The sequence below is a fragment of the Mobula birostris genome, chromosome 8 (genome assembly GCF_030028105.1).
Source record: "Mobula birostris isolate sMobBir1 chromosome 8, sMobBir1.hap1, whole genome shotgun sequence".
NCBI classification, from domain to species: domain Eukaryota; kingdom Metazoa; phylum Chordata; class Chondrichthyes; order Myliobatiformes; family Myliobatidae; genus Mobula; species Mobula birostris.
In genome coordinates this window covers 136,469,147-136,493,931 of record NC_092377.1, presented here as the reverse complement: position 1 = coordinate 136,493,931, position 24,785 = coordinate 136,469,147, and the positions used below count along the sequence as shown (strand labels likewise).

Genomic DNA, 24,785 nt, shown 5'->3' with positions numbered 1-24,785 from the left:
ACAAACATGAGTGAAATGCTGGTTGGTGGTGTCGTGGTATCCACACTGGACTTCGAGGAGAGTGGTCCCATGTTGGAATCCAGCTCACTCCTGGCGCGCCTTCCACCCATGCTGGGTTGAGTGTTGAGCTAGCAACTCAGCCTCATATTAGAAAAAGACAAGAATGCTAAAGAAACGGCAAAACGTGCCACAAGGTGTGAAAAGGAACAACAAACAATGAGTGAAAATGGAGAGGTGTGGGTAAAACAGAGAGGCAGGAAAGAAATCAAGGAGGGACAGGTTAAACAGAGCAGCAGTTGACGTTTCAGGCTGAGACCCTTCTTCAGGAATTCAAGCCACTTATGATGTTGGGTTTCATCTGGTAGGAAGCAAAGACCTGTAAATCTTACCAGAGCTGACGTGTACCTGAATCCACGTCGAACTTCAATTGGAATTGTTTTCTCGCTCTTCAAATAGCTTTCTGTAGGGTGTGCCCGGAAATTTGCATAGTTCCAGATCATCAGTCTTGAATGCCACAGATCAGCAGACTACGAATCTCCTGGTTCAGCCACAGCTTTCCGTATCGACATGTGCGCTATGTTTTCGAAGGGACACACTCGTCCACATAGGTCTTGGTGAAGTCTCAGACACAAATATACAATTAATTCAATTCAAAACCATCCCAGTGATTTTTTTCTAAACTGGCATACAAACTGATGGTTTTATGTAATTAATACATGTATGAAGGTTGCAGACCAATCAAGAACGGATTTTGCATTCTCAGACAATGATAGTATATTTTCTGTTATGAGCTGATATTTATGTAAATATGTCTTTACATTCTTCTCTCTGTATGCAAAGGTGGTTGTGCTCCCTGACTGGAATGGTGATTTTGGGGATCAGCATGATCTTAGTAAGATCCTCGTTTCATTTAGTTTTAATACTTCATGCAAATTTAAACTCTTAACTGGGCGCTTCCTTTCCTTGATACTAACACAAGTACTTTCTGTGTCCTAGATCCCGTTTGCCACGAACATTTTTGAGCTGATAGCACCTGGGTCCGGAGTAGGCTTCTCGATAGGTCAGTAGAACAAAAGTTATGAATACATTTGTAACCAGGATCAGATGAGAGGCAGGGTCAGTTATTCTCCAAACCCCAGTATGTGGCATGATTTGTGGCTCCAAGGTGAACTAATACTATTATGGTTTCAGCTTGTGTTGTAAAGGAAAGATGTAAAAAAAAGACACATTTCTCAAAAAGCAAACCTAGCACATGTCCAGCAAATTAATTCAATGTGATTCCTAGCACAGTCTAGCTCAACTGTCAACAATGATATGTACGAAGTGCAGAGTTGAAACTATTCCAAGCCTCTCCTGAACAATAACTGTCTACAGAGGAGCATGGATGAAGGGCTGACACCATCCCACCCACAAGGGTTGGGTTAAGGCTGTTTGTTTTATGAGGCAAAAGTCCTCCGCTTTGTATTTACCATTGAACGGGTTTTCCATTACTGTGAAACCAAAGAGGGCTGTCTTCAGATCAGATCTAGGATTTGGAAAATATTTCTGTTTCCTTAATTCTGAGAGAACCTTTTGATATGAGCAGGGATGATCGATTCTTCGATGATTCCCATAATGGGCCACCTGGTGGATATTCGACATGTCTCAGTGTATGGAAGCATTTTTGCCATCGCTGATGTGGCACTCTGTGTGGGATTTGCTATTGGTGAGTAAAAATCTATATTTCCTTGGGAGTACAGCTCAGAAGGAAGCCATTTATCCAATCACAACTGTGTTGGTTAAAGATGAAGATATTTAAGTTACTCCCTTGGATTGCAAACAAGTCCTCACTCTTTTCAAAGAGCTGGTTTGGTCTATAAACTCTTGCTATCAACATCTGTATGATGTTAACTTCTCCGAAATGTTTCCCCGTGCCTCCTCACCACCCCAAACTTCACTCCTGTGGTTTCCCTTTCCCGACCAATGGAGTTACTCTTTACTTGTTCCTTGACCTCTTGGAACGTTGCTTATACTTCAGGCTGAAATGGAGGTATTGCCTTGGATGTCAATTGAAATTGTAGCACATATCCGAGGCATGCTTGCTAACCCAACACAAGGACTGCTTAAGTGTCCACCTGCCAAACCAGCATAAGAGGAATGTTTTGTTTGTAATTTTAACATGTTTTCAATTAAAAACTGCATTTCTCAATTACGAGTACTACTCACTTCAGTACATTTACTCCTTCTCCAAGGAGATACCATGGTAGTCATAAATCACACAACAATTTATAAAGTACCTCCAAGAAGAACATGAGCAGGTCCAGGCAAACTCCAAGCTGCAAGCAATCCTACTTGGGAATATGTAGCAATTGCCTCGTCTTTGGGTCTAAACCCTAGAACTCCCAACATATTATGAGACTACCTTAACTAAGAGTCTCTTCTGTGGGATCTTTCAGCTTTCTAGAATTCATAATATTAAAGAAACATCCCCATTCAAACACAAGAACTCCTTGATATTTATTGTCTTTGGAGGACAGGTGTTGTTGAATAATTTCACTTGAAGACTGTTACTATTGCATCCCAAGGATTAATAACTTTTTGTCTACTAACCAGGGCCTTCAATTGGAGGTGCTGTAGTCAAAGCAATTGGAATCAAATGGCTAATGCTCATCATCGGAGTCATCAACATATCCTATTCTCCACTCTGTATCATCCTGAGGAAGCCACCAGTCAATGAGGAGAAAATGGTAAGAGGTATATTTAAATATTGCTGGAAAGGAAGAGGCCCAATGTATCATCCACATAGCACAGTTCTTGCACATTTTATGTCAGTAGGTGTATTTAGCTTACGGTGAGGGGCAGGGTAATCCTTGAAGGATAACCCTGGGGAGGGGTAGTTAGGAGTGGTAAGGGAGAGAGAACTTGAAGAAGGAATCAAGTGAGGAATGAGCAAAGAAGCTATTGATGAAGTCAAGTTTTAGTGAAGAGGGAGAAGGTTTGTGGAGAAGGAGGCATTGTGCTCTGAGCTCTGCAGTGAGGTGAGGTAGAGTGGATCTGTCTCTCAGTAAAGGGAAATGGTAAATGCTTTGGACTCCTTAGCAGCAGACTAGAAATGAATGAGCCTCTATAATGATGGGAACTAGATATTCCGGCTTGTGCAGGACATGTTTGCAGAAGAATTCCAAACAAATATTGGCAAAACACGCGGTACATGCTAATTCTGTCACCTGCAGGGTAACTATGTTCACGTGTAGAAGGAGCCAGAGCACATTCTGAAGGTGCTGTGTCACCACATTAAGAAGTAACTGGTCAAATGCAACCACGTAACATGCTGAGCAGCAGAATAGAATTTGTAGCCCACTGTCGAGCTGGCCCATTACCCTTCCTAGGACTTGTTGCATTCGTTACGTTACATTCTGAAAGAATTTAATTGTCTGTGAAACACTTGGGGAAATCTGGGTAGAAATATCATTATTGCTGTGGAGTGAATCCAGGGGATTGTAGTCATTGAATTGCTGTGTGTGTGGGACATTGGTGTATTACTGCCAAAAGAGCCTCCCTTTGCTTTTTTTTTTTGAATAGAGTGTTACTAATTTATTTGAAATGGGATTAATTATGTCATCAAACTATTGGGTGAAGAGGTGTCAAGTATTTTTGTGCTAATGTTGGACAAACTTAAAAGCTAATCCTTTTGCTTTATTTATAGATTATTTTGAACCACGATGATGCAGCAAATGTCAATTTTTATACTTCTGAGAGGTTTGGGCAAGAAATCCTGAGGACAGAAGCCAGCAATAAAGGAATGGGGAGCACAGGATAAATCCAGAACTGTGGTGACACACTGATGGTCAGACCAAGGCTGTAACCTTCTTCTGCCATGGGTGCCAATTAAACCGTGCCAGGGATCTGTTCATGTGACCAATGTCTATGATAGACCACAATGTGGCTTCACAGATAACCATTTTACTTGAAAAGATAGTGATAGTGAAACAGTCTAATGAAATTGTGCACGTTGGTCCTTTGCACTAATAGGTTGTAGCTTTAACCTCCCCCAGACCTCTTCATCCGACCCCATCAACTCGTCCTTCCACTCATTACCCCTTCATTTGTTCATCCAGATTTCATAAAAGGCCTTATACTTTTCACCTTAACCAATTCCTGTGGTAGTGACTTCCATAATCTGAAAACTCTTCTTGCAGAGGAGTTTTTCTGAAGTTCTTTATTTCTTTTTACTTAGAGATATAGTACAGAAGAGGACCTTCCAGCCCTTCAAGCCACGCCACCCAGTAACCCCCAATTTAACCGGAGCCTAATCACGAGACAATTTACAATGACCAATTAGCCCACTAACCGGTACACCTTTGGACTGTGGGAGGGAACCGCAGCACCCTGAGAAAACCTAGGCATTCCATGGGGAGGACATACAGATGGCATCGTAATTGAACTCTGAACTCCGACGTCTTGAGCTGTAATGTCATTGCGCTACCTGCTACGCCTCTGTGGCACCCATTTTGGTTCATCGGTAACGATGAAATTAAACCTGCTCCAGTTTACGGCCCAAACCTGTGGACCTGTCCCATCCTTTTCCAGTACTTTTTTAAGACTACTAAAATTATGGTCACTAGAGACAAAATGCTGCCTGACTACCACTTCCATTACTTGCCCTGCCTTACTTCCTAAGAAAAAGCCCAGTGTTGCACCACCTTTATATGTTGTCAGAAATCTTTCATAGGACTAGAATGTAGAAATCTATAGCACATTACAGGCCTTTCAGCCCACTATGTTGTCCCGACCATGTACCCTACTCTAGAAACTGTCTAGAATTTCCCTACCACATAGCCCTCTATTTTTCTAAGCTCCATGTACCTATCTAAGAGTCTCTTAAAAGACCCTATTGTACCTGCCTCCACCACCGTCGCTGGCAGTGCATTCCACACACCCACCACTCTGTGAGAAAAACTTACCTCTGACATCCCCTCGGTACCTACTTCCAAATACACACACTTATGTTAATTATTTCAGCCCTGGCAAAAAGCCTCTGGCTATCCACATGATCAATGCCTCTCGTCATCTTGTACACCTCTATCAGGTCACCTCTCATCCTCCGTCGCTCCAAGGAGAAAAGGCCAAATTCACTCAACCTATTCTCATAAGGCATGCTTTCCAATCCAGGCAATTTCCTTGTAAATCTTCTCTGCACCCTTTCTATATTGCCCACATCCTTCCTGTAATGAGGGGACCAGAACTGAACACAGTACTCCAAGTGGGGTCTAACTAAAGTCTTGTATAGCTGTAACATTACCTCTCGGCTCTTGAACTCAATCCCATGGTTGATGAATGCTAACACACCATATGCCTTCTTAACAACACCGTCAACCTGTGCAGTAGCTATGAGTGTCCTATGGACATGGACTCCAAGATCTCTCTGATCCTCCACACTACGAAGACTTTTACCATTAATACTATATTCTGTCTTCAAATTTGACCAACCAAAATGAACCACTTTACAATTATCTGGACTGAACTCCATCTGCCAACTCTCAGCCCAGTTCTGCATCTTATTGATGTCCCACGGTAACCTCTGACCCTCCTCCAGACTATCCACAACACCCCCAACATATGCGGCATCAGCAAACTTATGAACCCACCCTTCTACTTCTTCATCCAACTCATTTCTAAAAATCACAAAGAGGAGGGGCACGTTTCACAAATTCCTCCCCATTCAAGCCCCTAAAACTCTGGGTGGACCAGTCAATAACAGTCTCTAAACACCTGCTCCTCAAGTTCACACTGACTATTGGGAAGGTGGGGGTGTCTAAAATAAAGCCCAACTAGAGTGACCCTCCACTTCTTGTTCCTAAATTCTACTCATATTGGCTCACTGGACAATCCCCCAAGAACATAACATCACACTGTCTATCTATCTTTCTTCCTCTCCATCTCCCCCCCACACCCATCTCCACCCTCCCCACCCATCTTCTCCCCTCCCTACACCGCTCTATCTCCCCCACCACTTTCCCTCTCTCTCAGGTGGAATGAGGGAAGAGGTACCTCACCATTGGTGGCACTGAAAACCTAGACTCTGCACTCTACCTTTGAAATTGTTTCTATGGATTTGCAGTACGAAAGTGTGAAGAGCACAAATTAGCGGCTACATCTCTTTAGTTATGATCCAGGGTGGCCTTCAGTGTGGTGTGTGAGACATTGTGATCGAAACTTTTCTGGATTTAACTGCTGCATAAATAAACATTGCATCTGATTCCCAAATGGGAGATCGTGACATCAATACCCGTCAGTTACTGACTTCCCTCCTTTATACTGTTGGATTTTAAATTACACAACTAGGTTCACCCACTCTTTACTGTGTCATTTCACAAGATATGTTTTGAGACTCAGCATTGATATTACATACCACTTAGATAATTAGATTTGGGACTTCTCCAGTGAGTTTATCCATTGGTTAAACTTAAGGTCTTTGATTAAGAATTAATGTAGCTGATCGAGATCCATCTGCCTTGCCAATAAGCACACGTGTTAAAAACGGAGCAGGGTTATTTATCTTTGACTTCTCCAGGGGCTCCTGGAAACTAGACTCTGTCTGTGAAATAAAATACAGAAAAGATAACTTGTGTTTATCCCCTTGCACCCAGGGGAACAATATTTGAAAGGAATTAGAATTGTGCACAAAAAAGTTTAAAGGAAAACTTGGCAAGAAATAACAACTGATAAGGGCATATTTTTGCAGCTGTGCCAATCCCACATTCATAATCATTGAATGAAAGGAATTCACTGAGCTTCTGGAACTGGTCAAACTGAACATCATTAAGGAAGGCAAAGAAAGGTTTTGGTTTATACAGGTACACCTTCATTAAAATTCTATAGAACTTCCTTTCACAAACCGACACTTGCAAGAGACACATCTTTGAATCTTCAGGAAGGCTCCAGGATCAACTGCAAAAGTCAGCATGCTGAGTGCCTTTTTCAGCACTGTGTGGTGCCTATTTCACAAACTATACACTTGTCAAAAGGGTTGTTGTCACATGTCTAGTGTGGTAATGTAGTGAGCAGTGCTGGTCACTCTCACTTTCAGCTTCCACCGCTGGCTAGTAGTCTCTCAAAAAGCAGAGCTGACTGTGTAAGTCTCTCCCTGCCAGTACATATCCTTTCCAACAGCAAGCCTCACGTAGTGCCCCCTCGCTGGTGACACACAGAAACTGAAATCTGTTCAGACTCAGGCTGAACTACAAAGGACGGGGAGGAGGTCTGACCCTTACACATGTAGCACACAGGCCTACTGGTGTGTGAACAGGCCCTGGTGCTCGTGAACCAGATCCCCAGCTATGGGTAAATAGCCCCACTGCCTTGGGAGAGACAAAGGCTATGGGAGTAAACCCAGACAGCAAATCCGGAGTGGAGGCCCTAAGGCAGCTGGGCGTCACTGAACATCTTTCCAGGAACTCCTACAGTCAAGCTGGTGCCAATTATATTGCTTCATAAGCTTTCCTTTGGACTACACTGGTGAGGCCAATAGGGGGATCTTGATGATTGGGCATCTCAGGGTCTCCATACCTTCCACCCAGGCTTGTGAGGATCATCATCACCCACTGACCTTCGAGACAGATGGGTGCCAACCAACCAACACTGTTACTCCTAGCTCCCTCTGTTCCCATACACTACCTAGTGCCCCACCATTCATAGTATAGTCCGACTCTGTTTTTACTTTCCAAAACACATGACCTCACACTTCCTGAGACCAATAAAGTTTGCCAAAGGGTTTCAGCCTGAAACATCAACTGTACGCTTTTGCTAGATCCTGCTTGGCCTGCTGAGTTCTTCCAGCATTTTGTGTGTGTTGCCTATTGCTGTCTGACTTCCTATGTTAGCCCTCAATGAAACCCAGATGTCTGCAGGGAAAGCATACTCCTTAAAGGCTACAGCAGTCTGACTGCCAACAAAGCACCTCAAATAGCTCCTTACAATAGTCTGAAGACTAATACCCTCAACTGGTATGTTGCCCCCTGGGTGCCAGGGTCTCACATCAAGTCCTCAGCTTTCTTAAATGGGAAGGTGAGCAGCCAGAGGTTGTGGTCCATGTAGGTACCAATGACATGGGTAGGAAGAGGATGAGATTCTACTAAGTGAGTTCTGGGAGTTAGGTGCTAAGTTAAAGGACCGGACCTCTAGGGTTATGATCTCAGGATTGCTACTCATGCCAAAAGAGGTTAGAACTAGGAAGATCGTACAGCTTAACACGTGACAATGGAGTTGGTGTAAGAGAGAGGGTGTCAGATTTTTGGATCATTGGGCTCTCTTCCAGGGAAGGTGGGACCTGTACAGAAGAGAAGGTTTGCACCTGAACTGGAGGGGGACTAATATCCTAGCAGGAAAGTTTACTAGTACTGCATGGAGGGCTGGCTTAAATTAGAGTTGTGGGGGGAGGTGGGAACCAGAGTGCCAGACAGACAGTAGAGAGGTTGTGGACACAGATGTTGTTAAGACCTCATACAAAGTCAGGAAGCAAAAGGTTGAGCATGGTGTGCTAATGGTCTGAGCTGTGTATGTTTCAATGCAGGAAGTACTGTAGGAAAGGCAGATGAGCTCAGGGCATGAATCAACACATGGAATTGTGATATTGTGGCCATTAGTGAGATTTGGTTGCAGGAGGGGTATGACTGGCAGCTCAGTATTCCAGGGTCCTGTTGTTTTTGACAGTAGCAAGACAGTCAGGGAATGTTTTGGCAGTGCTCAGTCAGGAATGACTGGATAACTCATCCAGTGGGTGGAACTGAGGAATAAGAAAGGTATGACCACATTAATGGGGCTATAATACAGACCACCCAATAGTCCTTGGGATTTAGGAGAACAAATTTGTAAAGAGATTGCAGACTGTTGCAAGAAACATAAGGTTGTGATAGTTGGTGACTTCAGCCTTCCACATATTGACTGGGACTCCCATATTGTAAAAGCACTAGATGGGATGGAGTTTGTCAAATATGATTAGGAAAGTTTCCTTAATCAGTACGTAGTAGTCCCAATAAGAGAGAGTGTGATATTTGATCACTTATTAGGGAATGAGTCAGAGCAAGTGACAGAAGTTTGTGCAGGACAGCACTTTGCATATAATGATCATAATGCCATTAGTTTCAAGGTGATTATGGAACAAGATAGGACTGGTTCTTAGGTTAAAATTCTAAATTGGAGAAAGGATCTGGCAAGAGTGGATTGGGACAAGCTGTTTTCTGGCAATGGTGTACTTGGTAAGTGGGAGGCCTTCAAAGGTGAAATTTTGACAGTACAAAGCTTGTATGTGCCTGTTGGAATAAAAGGCAAGGATGACAGGTTTAGAAAACTTTGGTTTTTAAGAGATATTAAGGCCCTAGTTAAGAAAAAGAAAGGAGATGCATAGCAGGTAGAGGCAGGTAGGAACAAATTAGCTACTTTTGGAGGATAAGAAATGCAAAAGAACACATAATAAAGAAATCAGGAGGACTAAAAGAAGGTATGAGGTTTCCCTAGCAGACAAGGTGAAGGACAATCCTAAGAGATTCTGCAGATATGTTAAGAGCAAAAGGATTGCAAGGGATAAAATTGGTCCTCTGGAAGATCAGAATGGTAATCCATGCATGGAGATCTTGAAGATTTTTTCATCTGTATTTACTCGGGAGACAGAGACGACGGAAACAGAGTGAGGCAAAGCAGCAGCAAGGTCGTGGACCCTATACAGATTACAGAGGAGAAGGTGTTTACTTTCTTGAGACAAATCAGGGTGGACAACTCCCCAGGGCCTAACAAGGTGTTCCCCCAGACCCTGTGGGAGGCAGGTGCAGAAAATGCAGCATCCCTGGCAGAGATATTTAAATCATCCTTAGTGACTGGTGAGATACCAGAGGGTTGGAGGACAGCTAATGTTGTTCAGCCGTTTAAGAAAGGCTCTAAGAATAAATCAGGAAATTAGAACTTGACATCAGAAATGGGAAAGTTATTGGAAGGTATCCTAAGGGACCAAATATATGTATACTTGGATAGATAGGGATTGATTAAAGATAGCATGGCTTAGTGTGTGGTAGGACATGTCTTACCAATCTTACAGAGTTTTTCGAGGATGTTACTAGGAAAGTTGATGAAGGCAAGGCAGTGGATGTTGTCTACATGGACTTTAGCAAGGCACTTGACAAGGTCTTGCATGGGAGGTTGTTCAAGACGGTTTCAGTTGCTTGGTATTGAAGATGAGGTAGTAAATTGGATTAGACGTTGGCGTTGTGGGAGAAGCCAGAGAGTGGTAGTAGAGGATTGCCTCTCTGACTGCAGGTCTGTGACTAGTGGAGTGCTGCAGGGATCGGTGCTAGATCCATTGTTGTTTGTCTTCTATATCAATGATCTGGATGATAATGTGGTTAAATGGATCAGCAAATTTGTGGATGATACCTAAATAGGGGTTGTAATGGGCAGTGAGGAAGACTATCAAAGCTTGTCATGAGATCTGGACCAGCTGGAAAAATGGGAGAAAAATAGCGGATGGAATTTAACACAGACAGTGCGAGGTGTTGCACTTTGGGAGGACCAACCAGAGTAGGTCTTACACAGTGAACGGTAGGGCACTGAGGAATGTGGTAGAATGAAAGAATCTGGGAATACAGGTCCATAATTCATTGAAAGTGGCTTCACAGGTGGATAGGGTCATAAAGAAAGCTTTTGGCAAGTACTGAGCACAAAAATTGGCATGTTATGTTGAAGTTGTGTAAAGCATTGGTGAGGTCTAATTTGGGGGACTCTATACAGTTTCAGTCATCTTCCTACAGGGAAGGATTCAAAGTAGAGTTTTTATCAAAGAATGAATGCAGTATACAACCCTGAGATTTGTCTTCTCCACAGACAGCCACAAAACAAAGAACCGTTGAAGCTGTTCAAAAAAAAACATCGAACCCCTCCACCACGTGCAAAAAAAAAACAATTGCTTAAACAACAAACCAGAAAATAAAACACAAAATCCAAAGGCATATTTCGTTTCAGCTCAGTGTTCGTTATCAACAGGCCACCCCGATTCAAAAAAATTGCCCAAAAATAGCAACAAAAAGAAGAACGACCAGAAAAGAGAACACAACATAATGGGGAGTTAAAGTCCAATCTACAAACTGTGTCAATTAAACCTTGCTCCAACCCCATCCTCCAACAGCATCGAGTGACAGAGAGAGAGAGAGAGAGATCAAGGAACTTCCCTCGGGAGAGCAAGCCAGAGGGAGGGAGAGACCATCATATGCAGACCACCTACCTCCTGCAGCAGTGAGTGAGTGAGAGGCTGGTAGATGACGCTGAACACTCGCTTGCCTCTGCAACAGCCTTCGGTGCTTTAATAGGCGAGATTGGCGAGAGATGGAGTCGATCAAGGGCACACGCCCCGACTCCAAGATTCCTGGCCTTCATGCCACACGCTTTGCACACAGCCTTGTGTAATCCTTTCTTAAAGAAATACAGCACAGAAGCAGGCCCTTTGGCCCATCTAGTCCATGACAAAACCATTTAAACTGCCAAAAAAACCCCATCAACCTGCACCGAGACCATAACCTTCCATATCCCTACGATCCATGTACTTATCCAAACTTCTCTGAAATGTCATGACCCACTCCCACACTCTCATGACCCACTCCCACTGAGTGTTCCCCTTAAACTTCTCACCTTTCACCCTTAACCCATGACCTCTGGTTGTAGTCCCACCCAACCTCAGATGAAAAAGCCTGCTTGCATTTACCCTATCTATACCCCTCATCATTTTGTATACCTCTGTCAAAATCCCTTCCCATCTTCTACATTTGAAAGAATATAGTCCTAACCAATTCAATCTTTCCTTATAACTCAAGTCCTCTAGACCCGGCAACATCCTTGTAAATTTTCTCTGCACTCTTTCAACCTTGTTTACATTTGTCCAGTATATAGGTGACTAAAACTGCACACAATACTCCAAATTAGACCTCACCAACGTCTTATACAACTTCAACATAACGTCCCATATTCTGTACTCAATGCATTGATTTATGAAGGCCAATGTGCCAAAAGCTTTCTTTATGACACTATCTACCTGTGACACCACTTTCAACAAATTATGTACCTGTATTCCCAGATCCCTTTGTTCTACCACACTCCTCAGTGCCCTACTGCTCACTGTGTAGGACCTACCCTGGTTGGCCCAACTGAAGTGCAAAACCTGGCACTTGTCTGCATTAAATTTCATCTGCCATTGTTCAGCCCATTTTTCCAGCTAAATCAGATCCCTCTGCAAGCCATGATGGCCACTACACCCCCAATGTTGGTATGAACTGCAAATTTGCTGATCCAATTAACCAAATTATCACCCAGATCGTTGATATAGAAGACAAACAACAATGGACCCAGCACCAATCCCTACGGCACTCCACTAGTCACAGACCTCCAGTCAGAGAGGCAATCCTCTACTACCACTCTCTGGCTTCTCCCACAACGCCAATGTCTAATCCGATTTACTATCTCATCCTGAATGGCGAGCATCTGGACCTTCTTGACTAGCTTCCCATGCTGGACCTTGTTAAATGCCTTGGTAAAGTCCATGTAGACAACATCCACTGCCTTGCCTTCATCCATTTTCCTGGAAACTTCCTCAAAAAACTCTATAAGATTGGTTAGACATGACCTACCACGCACAAAGCCATGTTGACTATCCTTCATCAGTCCATGTCTACTTATGTATCTAATCCCTCAGAATACCTTCCAATAACTTTCCCACAACTGATGTCAGACTATCCAGCCTATAATTTACTGGCTTCTCTTTAGAGCCTTTTCAAACAGTGAAAGGACATTGGCTATCCTCCAATTCTCTAGTACCTCTCCTGTCGCTAAGGAAGCAGCGAAGCACCAGATTACCCGATCGGCTCGAAAACACAGTGCCAGAATGTAGATACCAGGTTCAACACAGTAGTAGAACCACATCTGAAATAAAAAGATGTAAAAGAAGTGAAAGGTGTTGCTTCATGGCCTGTCTTGAGGATGTCACCCCAGCTAGTGTTGTTTGCTGGCGCCATCTGCTTCTGGATGTAGATAAGATTGAAAGAGTACAAAGAAAATTTACAAACTTACAAGGATAGTGCCAGGACAGGAGGACCTGAGTTATAAAGAAAGCTTGAATAGGTTAGAACTTTATTCCCTAGAATGCAGAAGATTGAGGGGAGATTTGATAGAGATGTACAAAATTATGAAGGGGTGTCGATAGGGTAAATGCAAGCAGGCTTTTTCGACTGAGTTGGGTGAGACTACCACTAGAGGTCATGTGTTAAGGGTGAAAGGTGCAACATTTGAGGGGAACATGAGGGGAAACTTCTTCACTCAGAGGGTGATGAGAGTGTGGAACGAGCTGCCAGCACATGTGATGGATGCAATTTCTATTTCAACGATTAAGAGAAGTTTGGTAGGTGCACTGGTGGGAGTGGTATGGGTGGCTACGGACTGGGTGCAGGTAGACAGCATTAGGCAGTTTAAGTGGTTTGGCACTCGGTAGATGGGCCAAAGGGCCTGTTTCTGTGCTCTATTCTTCCATGACTCTATGGACAACAATCTACTCCAAGAAAACAATGAAAGGCCCCTTCCCAAGGGTGCGCCAATGGGCTGATGATAAACATCACCAACAACAGCATGTGACTGACCCAAGTGAAAGACAGCCCAGGGAGGGTGAGGCTGCCTGTTCCAGTACTGGAATAGGAGGACCTGCAAAAATTATGGCCATTTAAGTCAGAACATCGCCCACATTCTGACATCCAGTTCTGAGAAATCCATTACTAATCAGCCTCACCTGAAGCCAAAGAAGGGATTGCTAAGGTAGTCCTTGAACCCTGATTACTTCAGATGCATGTGGGTGCTGGAACTGTGCCCTGAACAGACCCCATTCGGAAGGGAGGAATAATGCAACAGGAGCAGGCCATTCAGGTACCTGAGACCATTTCACTGCTCAACATTTCGAGAGACAGATAGCAGAGGTGAGAAGGGGGCATAGCCGTTTTAATAAGAGAGAAGGTAATTGTAGTGCATAGAGATAACATCCTTGGTGGGTTGTCCAGTGAGGTCACATGGGTCAAACTTACAGTCAAGAAAGGGAGGGTCGCTCCAGTATGCCTTTATTATACACCCCCCCCCAATAGTTATTGAGAATTTGAGGAGCAGTTGTGTAGAGAAATAACAGGCCTGTATTAGTGCATGATTTTAATTTCCCCGGTTTTGACTGGGGAAATCCCAAATTGTTAAGGGATTGGACAGGGTGACATTTGTGAAATGTGTCCAGGAAAGTTTCTTGAGTGCCCTACTCAGGTGTGCGATACTGGACCTCGCCTTGGAGAATGAAGCAGGCCAAATACCCGAAGTGGCAGTCAGGGAGCATTTGGCTCTAGTGACCATAATTCTGTTAGTCTTAAGCTGTTGATGCAAAAGGTCCACAGGTTAGGGTCCTAAACTGGAGCAGCACTAATTTTGAGGGAATCGGGCAAAATCTAGCAGAGATCAATTGGGTGAGTCTGTTAGAAGAGAAAGGATTGAATGGCAAGTGGGAGGCTTTTTAAGACTGTGATATCAAATGCCCAGGAGCCACATGTTCCTGTTAGGGTGAAGGATAACCCTGGCAAGTTTAGGGAGCTCTACGTGATGAGAAATGTTGAGGCTCTAGTCAAGAAATTAAAGGAAGCATAGGAGGTCGAGGATGAATGAATCCCTTAATGACTATAAAACAATTAAGAATACACTTAGGAGGGAAATCAAAAGGGTAAAGAGCGGATGTGAGATGGATCTGCAGGGAAGGTTAAAGAAAATCCCAAGAGGTTCTATAGCTATATTAAGATTAAGGGAGAAGGTTAGTGACCTTAGAGATTAACATGGCTGCCTATATCTTGAGATGCAGGAGATGGGTGAAAACTTAATGAATATTTCTCCTATTTACTGTAGAGAAAATCATTGTTGTGCAATAGATAAGGGAAACAAGTGGAGATGTTTTGGAGAACATTCACACTATCAGTTGGGCACGTGGCCAAGTGGTTAAGGCGTTCGTCTAGTGATCTGAAGGTCGCTAGTTTGAGCCTCAGCTGTGGCAGCGTGTTTGTATCCTTGAGCAAGGTACTTAACCACACGTTGCTCTAGTGTCTGTGTGAGGAGTGGCACCCCACACAGACTTCCAACCTGTGCCTTGTAAGGCATGAAAATGCCCGACGCAGGCCTCTCATGGTCTGAGTCAACGTTCCCTCCCTCCCTCCCTCCCTCACACTATCAGGGAGGTCGTATTTGCAGCTCTTACAGAGCATTAAGGTGGATAAATCCCCAGGGCTTAACTGAGTACATACTTGGAGAAGAAAATGCAGAAGCCTTGCGAGAATATTTACTTTATTGTTAGACACTGGTGAAGTTTGCTCATGTTGTTTTGTTGTTTGGGACAAGCTAGGGAACTCCAGGCTGGTCAGCCTGATATCAGTAGTGGGGAAAGGTACCGGAGGGAGTTCTGTGGGGCAGGGTCTACCAGCATTTGGATAGCAGAGTCTGATTAGGAAGAGTCAGCTTGAAGTTGTGTTTGATGAATCTTATAGAGTTCTTTGAAGAGGTAACCAGAAGAGGAGATGAGGATAGCTAGCAGGTGACAGGTGGAATTCGGTGGGGAGAGGAATGATGAGCAGATGAAGCTGATACAAGGGGCTACAAATACTGGAATCTGTTAAGTAAGTAAGGAGTGGAGCCAGATAATGGAGAGATAGCAGGCAGGTGGAGCCAGATGAGGGAGAAGTTAGGAGATCCAGCGGGCGAAGAATATGTGTGGGTGATAGGCAGATGGGACCAGGCAGAGCAGGGAGGGAACTGGAAAAAGGGAGAAATGATTTCCTTTGTAAGTTACCTGTAATTGGAAGATTCAATGTTCATACCTGGTCGTAGGTGACCCAGACAGAAAGATGAGGTGTGGTAACTCTAGTTTGCATTTGGCCTCAGCTTGGTAGTGGAAAAGGCCCAGGGCAGACAAGTTAGTGTGAGAATGGGAAGGGGAGTTGAAATGGTACAAAACTGGGAGCTCGCAGTGGCTGCTGAGGGCACAGCACATGTGCTCTGCAAAAATATGCTTGGTAATGTCAGAGAGGAAGATAGAGGTGCTATAGGAATACAAGTCTTCCTTTTATTTATTGTAACCTGTGGTGCCTCTTTCCAATGTCCTTATTTCACAGGAGCATCTTCTCAGATTACATGGGTCTGCCGTACGCTCAGTGGCCACTTTATTAGGTACTCCGGGACACCGGCTTGTTAAAGCAAATATCTCATCAGCCAAACATGTGGCAGCAACTCAACATATAAAAGCAGGCAGACATGGTCAAGAGGTCCAGTTGTTGTTCAGACCAAATATCAGGGTTTGACCAAGGAATAATTGCTGGTGCCAGATGGGGTGGTTTGAGTATCTCAGAAACTGCTGATCTCCTGGGATTTTCACACATAGCTCTCACTAGAGTTTATAGGGAATTGTGCAAAAACAACAAAGAGAAAGAAAATGGCAATTCTGTGGGCGAAACAGCTTTGTTAATGACAGAGGTCAGAGGAGAAAGGTCAGACTGGTTCAAGCTGACAGGAAGGTGACCATAACTCAGATAACCACACATTACAGCAGTGGTGTGCAGAACAGCATCTCTGAGCACACAACACATCAAATCTTGAAGTGGATGGGCTATAACAACAGAAAGCCACAAGCATACACCCAGTGGTCATTGTATTAAGTACTAGAGCTACCTAACAAAGTGGCCACTGAGTGTATATCAAGAAAGAAATACATCTTTCTTCTCAGTCTTATGGCAACATGGGCACAAGGAGTGGGTCTGTGTTATCCATCCTCAGAGATTGCCCTGAAATTAACTTCAAAGGATAGCTTGCATCTTTACTGAAATTATAAACAAAGAATACAGGCATCTAGCAAAGGAAGGACCAGCCTGGTCGAAGAGAGAGTCTTAGGGAGTGACCTGAAGAATGAAAAGGCAAGGGGAGGAATTAATTTGAGCCACGAAGGGTGAAGCCATGTGAATGGTGAGGCAGACAACGGAATGGGGCAAGAGGCCAGAGCCCGGAACCGGGAGTTCTCGAACAGTTATAAGTTGGAGGGGTTACTAAAAAAAAATCAACAAGTTTGTCCTTCTCCCCCACCCTACCTTCCACTATATGCAGCACAAGCCCTGCACAAGGTTAAGAGCAACACAAATATTGAAAGCAAGCCCAGAGGAAAGCGGGCATTGTACCCCAAATCTCTGCAGAATGTACTGCTCTTCAGTAAAACCTAGTTAAGCCCCAGCTGAAGTCGTAACCTCAACACAGTTTAGGGACTTGGTCAGAGAGGCACAAGAGAATACTATCAGAATAGCACCGGGAATGATGGACTGGGGAATAAAGCTGCACTGTCTCCATAGAACAGAGTAGACTTGGGAGCGGGAGGGAAGGGAGGGAGGGAGGGAATGTTGACTCAGACCATGAGAGGTCTGTGCCGGGCTTTTCATGCCTTACAAGGTGCAGATTGGAAGTCTGTATGGGGCGCCACTCCACGCACAGACACTAGAGCAATGTGTGGTTAAGTGTCTTGCTCAAGTATCACAGTTTGTAAACACTTTCTGTAGCCAGCTAAGACTCTTTCAATTCCTGTTTAGGGGACTTTCGCCCATTCTTCCTTGCAAAAGGCTTCTAGTTCTGTGAGATTCTTGGGGTGTCTTGCATGCACTGCTCTTTTGAGGTCTATCCACAGACTCTCCATGATGTTTAGGTCAGGGGACTGTGAGGGCCATGGCAAAACCTTCAGCTTGTGCCTCTTGAGGTAGTCCATTGTGGATTTTGAGGTGTGTTTAGGTTCATTATCCTATTGTAGAAGCCATCCTCTTTTCATCTTCAGCTTTTTTTTAAAAAAAAAACAGACGGTGTGATGTTTGCTTCCAGAATTTGGTGGTACTTAATTGAATTCATTCTTCCCTCTACCAGTGAAATGTTCCCCATGCCATTGGCTGCAACACAAGCCCCAAGCATGATCGATCCACCCCAGTGCTTAACAGTTGGAGAGGTGTTCTTTTCATGAAATTCTGCACCCTTTTTTCTCCAAACATACCTTTACTCATTGCAGCCAAAAAGTTCTATTCAAAAGGTTCAAAGGAACATCTAAACAAGCCTGATGCATTGTTTAGATCCTGTGGACTGATGAAGTTAAAATAGAACTTTTTGGCCGCAGTGAGCAGAAGTAAGTTTGGAGAAAAAAGGGTGCAGAATTTCATGAAAAGAACACCTCTCCAACTGTTAAGCACGGGGGTGGATCGATCATGCTTTGGGCTTGTGTTGCAGCCAGTGGCACGGGAAACAATTCACTGGTAGAGGGAAGAATGAATTCAATTAAATACCAGCAAATTCTGGAAGCAAACATCACATCGTCTGTGAAAAAGCCAAAGATGAAAAGAGGATGGCTTCTCTAATTTGGGGGTGAGGGGGAGGTTAGATTTTTTCTCATTTATCCCTCTACCATGTTTAATTATATTTAGAGTTTGGGAAACTTTATACATCTGTATTATTACCAATGCCAATTATTAATAATGTCAATTATTAATAATGTAATCGCAATCTCTGTTCATTAATATTGTTGTTATGTTTATAATTTTGAAAATTAATAAAAAGGTTAGAAAAGAAAGAAAAGAGGATGGCTTCTACAACAGGATAATGAACCTAAACACACCTCAAAATCCACAATGGACTACCTTGAGGTGCAAGCTGAAGGTTTTGCCATGGCCCTCACAGTCCCCTGACCTAAACATCATCGAGAATCTGTGGATCGACCTCAAAAGAGCAGTGCATGCAAGACAGCCCAAGAATCTCACAGAACTAGAAGCCTTTTGCAAGGAAGAACGGGCAAAAATCCCCCAAACAAGAATTGAAAGACTCTTAGCTGGCTACAAAAAGCATTTACAAGCTGTGATACTTGCCAAAGGGGGTGTTACTAAGTACTGCCATGCAGGGTGCCCAACCTTTTGCTTCGGACCCTTTTCCTTTTTTGTTATTTTGAACCTGTAAAAGATGGAAATAAAAAAGTTTTCTTGCTTAAAATTTTAAAGTAATGTGTCACCTTTAACTTTATGCCTTTTGGAAATCAGTTCATCTTTTACTCGATTAGCTATTCACAGTAACAGAAATTTTGACCAGGGGTGCCCAAACCTTTGCATGCCACTGTATACCACACATCCAGGTCCTCATCCTCCAAATCAGTATCCCTCTCAGGGGTGGGGGCCTGCTTAATCTCTCCTGCTGTGGGTCCTGCAGCCACCCCGCGTTTCCGCAGAGTCCTCTTACTAGGTGTAGGCTCCAAGTCGGCCTTTGGGTCAACCTGTACCTCTTGTCCCAGGGGCAGCAGTTGGTTCCGATGGAGAATCTTGACAGGCCCATTCCCATCCTTTGGTTTCACCCGGAAAGCTGGTAGGTTTGGCACCTGACTCTCCACCACACAGGGTGTGGCTGCCCAGCGGTCAACCGACTTATGCTTCCCAGGTAGCCTCAAATTCCTTATGAGGACTCGGTCTCCTGGCAGGAGTTGGGAGAACCTCACCTTTTGAACATACCTCCTCTTATTTCCTTGATTCTGCTTGGCAGCCGCAACCTCAGCTAATTCATAAGCCCCTTTCAGCTCTCTCCTCATATCAGACACATACTTCAGATAAGTCTTCAGTAGTAAATCACCCTTGTCAGTCCCAAAACAAAGGTCAATGGGCAACCTTGCAAGTAGCATGGTGAGTATCTGGTAGCTTAATTTCAGGTACAGTTGTAACAGTGAACCAGATGTCCAATATGTTGACTCCACTTGCTCTTCTTGCTGATTTCCAGGGTCCTCTGCATGTCTAGCAAGGTCTGATTAAACCTCTCTGGCTGGGGACCACCCTGCGGATGATAGGGCGTGGTCCTCGACTTCTCGACTCCAAGCATGCCCAGTAATTCATGGATGAGTCTGCTCTCGAAATCCCGTCCCTGATCACTATGTATCCGCCTGGGAAGGCCATAATAGATGAAATACTTCTCCCATAACACTTTAGCCACTGTGAATGCCCTCTGGTCCTTGACAGGGAAAGCCTGAGCATATCTGGTGTAGTGGTCCATGATGACTAAGACATTCGCCGTGTTGCTGGCATTGGGTTCTATTGACAGGAAATCTATACACACCAGGTCCAGGGGCTCTGCACTCTGCAAGAGGGACAACGGAGCTGCCTACATAGGCAACATCTTCCGCCATACGCATCAAATGCACAACTTGCAGTAATGTTCGACCTCTGACTTCACTTGGGGCCAGTAAAACCGGTCTCTGAGAAATCCATAGGTCTTTTCAACCCCCAAATTTCCAGAATCATCATGAAGTGACTTTAACACAATACTCCAAAACTTCTTGGGCAGAATCAGCTGGCAACGCCGAGGTCGGTCCGGGGGTGACATGACCCAGTACAAGATCTGGTTCCGCGACTCCAACTGGGGCCATTCTCTCAGTAATGGGGGCACCACGGCACGTTTTGTCTTCTCTGCCTGAGCCATGTCTCCTTTTTCGACCACTAACCAAACGGTACCGATGACTGGGTCAACTTGCTGAGCAGCTGCCACCTCCCCAGAACTCAATTCCGGCAGCTGATTTGTCTTCAGCGCAGTCAGGTTACAGTAAACTTGGGGAATGGCGTCATCAGAAGCTCCCAATTGATCTACCACTCGATCCTGATCCTGCTTTCCCTCTGCCCTCATGGTGATGGCAAACTGACACATGGCCTTCACCGCCGGGGCAGGAACGCTCTCCAACTCTTCATCCCTGACCAGTCCTTCATGCACCCATCGGGACAAAGCATCAGCATCAATGTTCCAGCTTCCCGGCTGGTATTTCAGGCTGAAATCATAGGCAGACAATGCCGCCAACCACCAATGGCCTGTGGCATCCATTTTCGCTGAGGTCAGGATATAAGTTAGGGGGTTGTTGCCCGCCCCATAGAAGTAGTCACTTAACTTATCCGCCAACACCCATTTCAATGCCAGAAATTCCAACTTGTGTGTGGGATAGTTTTTCTCGGAGGGCAAAAGACTCTGGCCGACAAATGCAACAGGTCTCAACCCGGAGCCCTGATCCTGATACAGGACGCCCCCAAACCCTCTCGGCTGGCATCCGTATGCAGTACATACGGCAATCAGGGATCTGCAAAAGCCAGCACAGGCACCTGGGTCAGCAGCTCCTTCAGCGACTGAAAGGCCTCCTCACATTTTGTATCCCACCTCGGTCCAAAGGGCTCCAACAGGCTATGATACTCTCCACCCTCCTGTCCTTTTTTTCCCCTCTCCTTTTCTCCCCCAATGGAGGGTAACCGCACAGAAGCTGATTGAACGGGTGACTCACTTTTGCATAGCCCTCCACGAACCTCCGATAGTAACCACAGAACCCAAGGAACGAGTGCAGGGCACTCACAGTCTGGGGTCTTGGCCAAGTGGCAACCGCCTCTATCTTAGCCAGATCTGTAGCTACTCCATCACATGAGACTATATGCCCAACGTAGCTAACAGATGTCTTGCAGAACTGGCACTTCTCCAGGGAAAGTTTTAACCCTTCAGCTTTCAGGCAGCCCAGCACCTTCAGCATCCTTGCTTCATGTTCTTCCAAGGTGGATCCAAACACTATGAAGTCATCCAAATACACCAACACCTCAAGCAAGTTCAAATCCCCCACCGTGTTCTCCGTGACCCACTGGAAGGTTGAAGGGGCTCCCAATATGCCCTGGGGCATCCTTCCAAACTGGAAAAATCACAGGGGATTGCCATTTTCCCTTTGTTGGCCTCACTCATGGGGATCTGGTAATATCTACTCCTCAAATCCAACACACTGAATCACTTTGCACCACTCAGGCAGGCCAGCGTGTCTTCAATCCTCGGGACCGTATACTGGTCAGGGATGGTGCACCTGTTCAGAGTCCTATAGTCCACACACATCCGTACCTTCCCATTCTTCTTTTGGGCCACTACTATTAGAGACGCATAGGGGCTTCAGGACTCTGTGATGATTCTAGTTTCCTTCAAATTACACAAATGCTGCCAAACGTCTTCCACCTCTGCAGGGGCCAGTCTCCGCAACCTCTCTCTAAACAGGGTGTCCTCGGTCACCTGGATAGTGTGATGAGTGCTCTTGGAACAACCCACATCAAACTCGTCAGTGGAAAAGACACCTTCCAGCTTCAACATCTTCTCTACCAACCTCCTCTTCCAACCCGCAGAAACTGGGGAGTCCCCGAAGTTGAATGACGCAGCGGTCAACTTGCCCCATTTTTCCAATAGTTTCTCCCCGGCTTGTCTCACAGGGATACTAGACACTACCGTCACCGGGAACAGGTGCGCCAGGGGCACCCCCACTTGAAGGTGACCTCCTTTTTCGTAGTGTTCCTGACAATCACTGCCACCCTGATTGCCTGTAATCACTCATAGTTGCTAGGGGATACCACAACCTGACGCATGTTCTGAAACCCTGCCATGTGCTCCATTGGGTTTCCTGTCAGGCCAAAAGCATTGTCCAGTGCTTGCATGTAATTGACAGCTGTCGCTACGGGAAACCGCAACCTGACGGCTCTCAGTACGTCAGCGGCCCGCCCATTCCAACTTTCAACCAATCCCTGTCACCTTACCTCATCAGAGCACTGCCACTCATCTAACAACTGAGAGGTCCGCTCCGCCCAAGTCTCATACTCCTCCTCCCCTTTAGGGGTGGGCATTATTCCGGAGAACAGGCGGAGCCTGCCACAGCTGAGACCTTGAACCTGGACGTTTTTCCATTTATTCGCCAGAGAGGTAAGGGCGAATACTAACTCAGAATTCTCACTCTCCCCTGGGGGAAGGGGGACTAATTCCCCTCACTCCTCAGAAACGATAGAACCCTGTCTTTGAAATCTCCGCCCCCCCCCCCCCCCAGCTACAGGAAACCTGACTTGTGACTGCGCTCGCTCTGCTACACTGCCCTCCACTCTGACAGTATGGATAGGCCATGGCCCCGATAGAAGCAGACAGTTCCACTGCCGTTATGTCAGCACTAGTCTGAACTTTAACAGTACTCAAAAATCAAATTAACCATTCACCCGGGGTATGAGTATCCAACCCACTCAGCACACACGCACTCGTTACCGTTAACCCAACGGAGGCACACCACCACTCCACCCCGGCAATGTCCATACCAGCGCAGATTTAAACACACAACCCACTGGTTCAATGCTCAGGGCAATCACACAGCATCCAACGAAATCAATCCCAAACAATACCCCAACAATTGTAACCCTCAGGTTCCACTAGCGGCTTAATCTAGGGGGAGACGGCCTCCGGCCCAGCCGAACTTGAGAAATCTTGTTTGGGAGGATGCTGTTTGTTGTGTTCCCCTGTTACAAATCAGTACCATGAAATAACAAACAGTACGCAATATGCAAATAAACAATTGAGCTTTATAATTCTTAATTTGATTATAGGGTTGGTAAAGAAACAAAAAAGAAAAAGGACCCATTCTCATGAAACAGTCCAATGTGCAACATTGGAGCTCACGGTTTTCCTGTCTGTTCGTTCTCCATCGATTTGCCCCCAGGTCATCGACTTCCAACTGTTTCCAAGTCCGCTCTGTCCTGCAGACTACAACTTCCCCATTCTGGCATCTTCTCTCTCCATCCTCTGCCGAACCAAAAGCCCACGAAATCTTTGCTCAGGCAAACAAGAAAGAAAAACATCTCCCCTCATTGGCCAGCACACATTCCAAAGTCCCCGTTATCTCTAGTCATAACCCAAATACCGCTGTTACTGCGAAACTATTACGTTGGCATGAAACATTACAGAGAGGCCATTACATTAGCAGTGAAATCTTACAGTGCGTTACATGAACAAGAATGCTTACTCAAATAATATATATACAAGATTACTCAAATATTATTGAAATGTTAAATATGCAACACTCTTCCCTGCTTGGCTATAAACTCTAACTCAATTGAGGATGCATCTCAATTATATACACAGTGTACTATATAATACAACTACAATACAGACATCCACAGCACAGTAAATTTTAAAATGTCCCATTCAGGCCAAAAGATTTCATCGCTGTGGAGGCTTTCTTACTCTTGTGGGCTAATGTCCTTCCTGACAAGGGGGATCCCTCTGCTTGACAGGTGAGACGTAGCAGTGAAACAACCTCAGGTTCTGGAGTCTCCTCTGCGGTGATTGTAGAAGTTGACTCTAAGACTACAGGACAGCTTGGGACATCTTTCTTCTCCTTTTCTCTCTCTGGATCTATTTTGATTCCTTTCTTTTTCTTTCTCACATTCCTTCTCTCCATCTCTGCCTTCCTCTTTCTTCCAGGATGTGTGTCTTGATTGTGGGAAGGTGCATTTACTTCACTGGAGTATTCTCTTATTAATTCTTCTATTGCTCTCTTTACAATCTGATCTCTCCTCTTCGTTTCCTCATCCATAACATCATCTGATGAATCCTCTGTTTTCATATCTCCACTGACTCCTTTGCTTTTTGCCTTCCATTCATCCAGCTAGGATTTGGTTCTTGCATCTACTTTTACAAGCAGCTTTCTGTCTTCCACATGAAGTTCATGTAATAATTTTAATGCACACATAGCAGATTCTGGTTCTTTAGACTCACAAATGCTGAATGCTTGCAACTTTCCTGAAGCTCCTTGAACTCTCTTCCAGCTTCAGACCAAGTCACATTACACAAATAACTGCCTGATTAACATACCAGAAACTTTATCAGATACATCACCTACAGGAACT

General features: G+C 44.8%; 1 protein-coding gene across 1 annotated transcript in view; it reads left to right on the top strand.

The window, feature by feature from the left end:
- The window catches only part of LOC140202065 (synaptic vesicular amine transporter-like), a 52,918-nt gene extending 30,236 nt beyond the window's left edge, over window positions 1-22,682 (top strand). The window contains exons 12-16 of the mRNA XM_072266924.1: window positions 841-892; window positions 997-1,060; window positions 1,586-1,705; window positions 2,593-2,726; window positions 22,530-22,682. Of these exons, the coding sequence (XP_072123025.1) occupies window positions 841-892; window positions 997-1,060; window positions 1,586-1,705; window positions 2,593-2,726; window positions 22,530-22,682 (523 nt within the window). The remainder of the gene's footprint in view (window positions 1-840; window positions 893-996; window positions 1,061-1,585; window positions 1,706-2,592; window positions 2,727-22,529) is intronic.
- Window positions 22,683-24,785: the final 2,103 nt, after the last annotated feature.